The 7,746-nt window shown below is 39.2% G+C and overlaps 1 protein-coding gene across 1 annotated transcript in view; it reads right to left on the bottom strand.

Moving 5' to 3' along the window:
- Positions 1–928, bottom strand: part of pde9a (phosphodiesterase 9A) — a 36,253-nt gene extending 35,325 nt beyond the window's left edge. The window contains exon 1 of the mRNA XM_034561714.1: positions 866–928. Within this exon, the coding sequence (XP_034417605.1) occupies positions 866–928 (63 nt within the window). The remainder of the gene's footprint in view (positions 1–865) is intronic.
- Positions 929–7,746: the final 6,818 nt, after the last annotated feature.

Consider the following 7,746-nt stretch of genomic DNA (forward strand, 5'->3'; position numbering starts at 1 on the left):
CTTTTTCTCATTGAAACTGAGAAAGTAATGATGTTTCCTATTAGGGCAGGGATTCATGTTTTTCATTTTACATTTTACATGGTTCAGATTGCAATACATCTTGGTTTTTCTGGTGGGATTTGGGTTATTGTGGTTTACGCTGACAGTGATTTAGGTTTTCCTTTCAACTGAACTGAGAAACACTGTGACTCTGGTTCAGAAAATGGATAGATTGAAAACACACAAAACACACATACACACACACATACAAACACACACAAACCTCAGTATCATTACATTCAGTGATAAACAGGCATGACATTTAGACTAAAGGCCATCAGCGTTTGTGTATAATTGACTCAATTCACTGTAAATTATACACAGCACAAAACAATAAAAGCAGACCTGAAGCTCTGACCACCAAACTCAAGCAAGACTCAAATCTCTCTTTGGCATCAAATCTCATATCAAATAACAGGGATCATTCAAAATGTTTTATACGGTCCACGGTCGCAGTTCTTTTAGTTAGTTAGGCCCACGAAGTCCTGAAAGAATGACCGCTACAGCTAACAAAGTCAAACTCACAACATCTGATCTGCACACAATGAATTTAAAGCACCTTTGTGATGTTGAATGACTTTGTTTAATCCCTTAAGACATCACACTTACATCATACTTTACAGTGGCATTATAATGGTTTGCTATGTTTTCCACAGACACTTATTATGGAACTCTGTTATGGGTGTATAAACGTGTATAACAAAATATTTGAAATATGATAATGTTGTACGTTATCCATAACCGCTGTTTATGTTTTCTTATTTTCTCCTTTCCTGACAGTGTTAACACATAGCCTGTATACAGTAGCATTCTTTATGTGTCGTACCTTCTGAATCCTGCCGTCCACGTCCAGGTAAATGACCCGGTAGGAGGACGAAGCGGAGCCCATGGTCCCCACTCTTCTTCCCAGCGCCGGTGTTTCGCTGTGCGGTTACTACTCCGTGTTCCCAGTCACCGCTCCGGTCCTAGTCTCACCACCGTTAAACAAACCGTGGGTGGTAATGAGTTACCGGTCCGACAACATCCCACCTGCCTATTTGTCCGTCGAACACACCGATACAAACTCTCTTTGTGCCGGTCTCTCACCGCTGTCACCTCACTATCTGCCGGATCTCATAAAGCCTGTCCACGCGGGTCCCCGCCTCTTTCATTCACCACAGACCTCCGGGGTCTGCGCGCACGAGCTCACTGACAGGCACGCTGTCTCACACACGCATACAAATACACACACAGAGTTGTACAGGTAGATTACGCAACTTCTTTGCGTCTGTTTTTGCGTGCAGTACCTGGGGGAGGACAGTTGTAAAGTCTCCATCTCCACCAATCAGAGATACGTTTGAGTGACGTCTTAGCCCCCTCATGCGGCGTTGCCTGGCTTGGTTTCTGAAGAGTAAAAGTAACAATACAATGTAAGACAGCAGTGGTATTTCCTAGGCCTAAGAAAAACACCAGCCAAGGGAATTTTCCGTAACCTAGGGCCTAACTTGTTCTTAATGGCCTAACTCAGTGGTCGCCAACCCGTTGATCGCGATCGACCTGTCGATCTCGGAGACTTTCGCTCTCCAAAATAAAATAAAAATAAATTCAGAAACGCATTGTTCCAAATTGTTTTTCAAATTTTCTGAAGTGTCTTCTGAAATGTTTTTTTACGGACGTCAGAAAAGATCTCTGATCGCCTGATTCATGAACGCCTGAAAATTTATTCTTAGCTGCATTCACACCAAATGCGATAGACGCGAATCGCTGAACTCCACTGTCCAGGTAGATACAGAAGGTGTATGTCTGTAGTTGTTAATGAGTGTTACCTGCTTACATTCAGGTTTACTTGTAAGTCCAGGTAGTTACAGAATGTGTCTGTCTGTAGTTGTTAATGAGTGTTACCTGCTTACATTCAGGTTTACCTGTAAGTCCAAGTAGTTACAGAATGTGTCTGTCTGTAGTTGTTAATGAGTGTTACCTGCTTACATTCAGGTTTACTTGAGGCAAAGGAAAGGGAAGTTAGAAACTGTCTCCATTGAGCGAGTGTGAACAAGCAAATTCGAAATACAAGAAATAACTATCGACATCTCTTTATTCTTTGCATTAATATATATTATTATAATATTTGTTTCAATTGAATGGTATATTTGACACTGAACTAGTTCATCTTTATCTCAGTGATAGTGTACAAATGAGCATAAAATATCACTATGACCCTGAAATTCTGTCTCTTGTGTTATCATATACTGAATGAAGCAAAACTACAGAGCAAAATCACACTCTGATTGAACCAATCTATGAACTGTCAGAAACAATGGATATCAGGGGCTCCAAGAAAAATTAGCTGAGCGCTATGCGCGCACACATTCACCAGGGTAACACAGGCACTTCGTCGGTACACCTCCCGCCTACCACCCTACTCCCCCAATCACAGGGCTCAACCCTCCCAACCAGCACGCTGCTTCCCTGTGATTGGCCAGCTAACCTGAACATTTCAAGCAACATCCAAACCGTGAGTATGACTACAGGTCGCCAGTAGTAGTATAGCGATTACGGACTTCAGGTATTAGAGTAAATTTAACGTGTTCTGTGAAGCATAGAATGTAGTCAGGGCCAGCGATGTCAGAGGGAGGGCTGGTTGGTGACGGAGGTGGGCCGGCCCAACCCACATCGGCCGGTATCCCCGATGGCCAGTCCCCCCCTTCATGTCCCTGATTCCTCCTGTGTCCAATCACCTACACCAGCCCTGTGTATTTAAACCCTGTTTGTGTAATTCCGATTTGTCGGTTCGTCCTGTTATGATCACTATAGATCACGTGTGAAAAATCACCATAGCAACACATCAAAAATGTTTAACCTGCTCCAGCACAGGCTCATTCAGTCTAGCTGGATAATCTGGCCACTCCCCCTGAAGAAAATGGCGACTCCCTTCCTCATTGATGAAGGAGCGATATTAGTTAGATTAACGTTTTATAGGGAAATAGTTCTTATGACGTGATGATGACTTCCTATACGAGCGCTATCGATTCTGCCCACAAGGAATCATTTATTAAAGACTTTCTCGAGCCGTACATTGAACACCACACGCCGCAGCATTGAGTGATTGACTGTCTCACAGACTGTTTGCAGAGCCTTGTGGTACATCGTTGTACAGTGTGGTACATTGTTGTATAGTGTCGGCGATGCAGAACATCGGGAAAGCCACTGTATACCGTGGTGCTCGTAAAGTGTATTTAGCGCCTAAGAGATTCATGGATGTCATTACGTTTCCTGGCCATGTCCGTGTAAATGCAATAAAAGTTATATATGGTCATCTCCACATACATGTATATACACATCTATATTATCTACTTGTTCTGAAAGAGTTGAGATAGTTATTTTAGATATCATTGGATGATGCATGCCATTACGCCGACTGCCAGCAGGCACATTTAAAGAATGAGGCACTTAAAATGAGCCGATACATTTTCCCACTGATGCTGATTGCAAGTGGATTCCATGAAAGTCAATGCACAGACGACTGGATGCGAATAAAGAGGATGTTCATCAAGTTATCTAGACGTAGTCAGTGAAAGTCACCGAGCTGTGTGAGCCTACGCGTGATGTTATGTATAAATATATATATATGATATTAATGTTATGAACCCAAACACAAGGGCGTTTGATGTTCCAACGTTTGTGGGATGTCCACAACAAGTATAAAGCAGAAATAGTGGTTATAAATGTTTCCATGGAGTGAAGTGAATGAATTGATTAGATTTTGCCATTATTTTGATTATGGTCTGGAATTCCTCTTATACGTTCATGATCATTTCCTGCTCGTCAGCGGAGAAAAAAGAGGCTCTTCCTTTGAGATTATTTGCCTTTGTGCTGTTAGTAAATCATGTTTCTGTGATCGACGCTTCCCCCTTTTGAAGTTGGACGGGCACGTGCAACTATCCTGTGAACTGAGGTCTGGATTGAATTAACGAGATGGTTTGAGCGAGGATCAGCCTTTGAGGAACCGAGATAGCCTGATGTCAATCATCTTGTTAATTTTAGCTGGCTAATAGGACATTTGATCGACTTTGTTGAGCCACATACGAGAAATAGGGCCCTGGACTCCTGATGCAGAACAAACATTCACTGTACTAAAGCTAGCTCTACAATCAGCCCAGACTTTGGGCTTACGTGACCTGACCAGACCTTTACTCAAGCTTTTGACTTCTGTTCAGTCTTACAGACTCCGTCCGGTAGCATCAGCCAAAACTCCATTCACTGTAACCAGGTGAAATTTGTAGTCGTGAAGGACTTCTGGCAGAAACATTGGAACTCCAAATATAGTGTTGTTTACCATTTCTAGCCTATGTACAAAGACAGTACAGGTGCACATACAGAGACCCAAATACAATCACAGGTACAATATGTACACATCACAGTGAAAAGCTCTCTAAGCATTTGCAGTCACACATTGACACACTCACACAGATTTTCATTAATACAATCACTTATACTATATCAATATACTGCAGAGCTTTAGTGTTGAGAAGTGGAATACTGGAGATCTCCTTATTACATTTAGCAGGCATTTAAAAAGCATTAGTGGATGATCTATCCATCAAGGCCTGAAAAGGGAGGCGAAACAGGGGGCAAACACGTGCTGTCGTGTTATGTTAAATGAATTACCCAACAGACAACAATGCTGCGGCAATAAACTCACATTACAGCCTGCAGCTGAAGGAAAGTTGGAACTCTCACTTATTAAGATAAGGACAATAATGATTGCCTGAAATAAGTGCAGAGGTTATTGATTGGGACACAGGCTTGTGTGAAACTGAAAAAGGGGTTCATCTAACTCCATCTACATTTGGGTTTGATTGGAGACAACTTAAACTGCTTGATGAGTGGATGGTAACAATTCAAAATACTCTGTGGATTGTAAATCTATTTTTGAGTTATAATTATCATAATTCTGGAGACTTAAATTAATTGAATGATGCGTCTCGAGTTGGAATAATCCCCTTTACATGTAAATGTAATTGTAAATGGATGCTAAATGGACCTGTGTACTGCTTGGTAGATGTACGTTTCTAAAACGTAATGTTTCTACATAAACCCTGCATAGCTAACATTAGCAGATTACATTAGCACTTCTATGTTACGTAAGCTACTGAATGCCTAACATGCTGATTTTGCCTTTCAATGATTGTTAATAAAGACCCTACACAGCTTTGTTGCTCCCTAATTTCATTGTTTTTAAGCTTTTATCTTTTTCTTGTTACACACAGACAAGACTGTTCTTCACATTTATCTTAACTTTAAGAAAACCAAAAAACACATTTCTTTAATTGGGAACTGTTTAGCCACTTTGGCTGTTCCCCAACTGCAACTTGAACTCATATTTCTTTTCTCAAAACTTTGGATGATTAAAGTGAAAGCAGAGGGAACATTTTGGGATTTAGTGTCATTTAGTAAATTCCTCATATCAGGGATCACGATTCCTGAAACCGTGTCCTTCCCAATCCTGTGTGTGTGTGCATGATGTCTTGTCTGCCTGTGTCACCAAGTGGGTTTCTGTCTCTGTAGCTTATCATTTAGGAGGACACCTGCCACCTCCACCTGAGACTTAAGGCCACTCCATGCCATGTACTAGACCGATTTAGCTGACCTCTAGTAGTACGCTGCAAAGAGAACCATCAAAAACACAACCCCGGAAAAATTTAGTTAAGAAAACTATTTGTTTATTGTTCATTCCCAAAAAATAAAAGGACACATTTCAATATGTTATTTCTTAACAAAAGCAAGTGCCTGGAAAAATACAAACAACAAACAAGGCACACTAGGCCTACCACTGATACATAATAAATATACACAATATTCAATTCAATTCAGTTTATTTTTTATAGTAATACTAACACTATAGGAAGATATTTGTTCAGCTAATGCATGACATAGTATTTCAGTGTTTGATTTCGATAATAACTGTGCTGTTCCATGGCAACGCCTCCTATCTGGGCCTCAAGTGACAAATTGGGTGAGGGGTTTATTTTTGTCTGTGTGTTTGTTTGCTTTTGTTAATGCAGCTTGGTGCAGAGGTGGACAAACGGTTTGGCCTTTAACTCAGAGATGAAAGCAATTCAGATCACTTTGCTAGTATAAATTCTAACCTGTGAAGTTCAGTATTTAGATACATTGACAGTGAACTAGATATCTTCAACATTTCTAAAGATGAAATTGATAAAATCTGTAGTTTAATAATAGGAAACATTTGTTCAAAACACTGACAGGTCTAATTGTGTAAAAACACCCGGAAACTCATCTTTGCGATTTCTACCCTTTCATTTTCTAGATCCAATGTGACACATGCAAGAAATGGTTCCACAATGTCTGTACACTATGTTGCATCCCAAAAATAATTGAGTGTTAAGTTTTTTTCTTATTATTTATTAATCTATTTTGAACCTCCAAAAGATATCTCATAGTGTTAAAAAAAAAGTTCTTAGGATTGAACCTCCAAAAGATATGTTGTAGTGCTACGTTATTATTTGAATATTTCTAATTTTTTTCATTTATTCATTAATCTTTTTTTGCACCTAAAAAATGTATCTTATTACTATTTTGTATTTTTTGTATTTAATTTTGCCAAATTTATTTTTCATATATGTTGCACCTTAAAAAATGTTGTGCTATTTTAGTATGGTAATATTTCTATTCAATTTACTTTAAAAAAAATATATATTGTGACACACTACTTACATTGTACTCTACCCAACCCTGTTTTGAATTAAAAGAATTATTCCCTCTATGAAACTATACATTCAAAATGTACTCAATAATTACTTTAGTGTGATTCAGTAGTGTTTTAGGAACACACAAAGCAGAACATTTAAAGAATGCAAGGAAACAACACAAAAATTAAATACCACTAAAACGTGTCAGGTTTTCTACTCTACTTCTTATTTTGGTCGTTATAATACAACAGAATATTTTGAGAATATAACAAATTATTATATGGTGTACGATTTGTGTTCAAAGCTTCGGGTCCCGTGGGCGCAGGAAATTCAGGATTCAATGAGTTAAAGTTAACAATATTTAATGGCAAAGATAATACTCATGTAGCGTTCACGATCGTGGGGCCAGAAAGGAGGAACTCTCCACAGACGGACTGCAGCTCCTAGGGAGCACCAGACTGGGGCTGTCTCGAGTCTCCAGACCAGTAGAACCATGTCTCCCCAGAACAAATGCTCGGTCGTTAGTATGGTCATGCAAATGAATTCACACCTAAAGGTTAGTTCTATTGGTCAGTTCAAAGGAATGCCGCAGTTCTGTTCGCTAAGCCAATTGATAAGCTGGCGAGGTCAAAGCTCACACTTCCGGTCAAGGACAGAAAGTTCCCCTTCAGAATAAAACCCACTATCCTGCCTTCAGAATAAAAGCAACACATTAGCTTTCAATCGGCATCCATTTTAACTATTGTCTAAACAATAAAACATTCATTCATTCTCATGCATCATACAGTTAATCATTACATTTGTCATTAAAACAGAATAATAAAACAGTGATCCTCTCTTATGTTTCACAATACATTCCTCCAGAATATTCCTCATAATATCCCAAAATTAATTATATCTTTCTTTATGTATTAATTGAAAACATAAACTTCTCTTATCTACATGTGCAAATATATATAAAATCCACTACAACCCAACAATGGAAATAATTAATCTGTTATTGAATATGGCTTCACAT

This window comes from Cyclopterus lumpus, chromosome 21 (assembly GCF_009769545.1).
Source record: "Cyclopterus lumpus isolate fCycLum1 chromosome 21, fCycLum1.pri, whole genome shotgun sequence".
Lineage (NCBI taxonomy): Eukaryota > Metazoa > Chordata > Actinopteri > Perciformes > Cyclopteridae > Cyclopterus > Cyclopterus lumpus.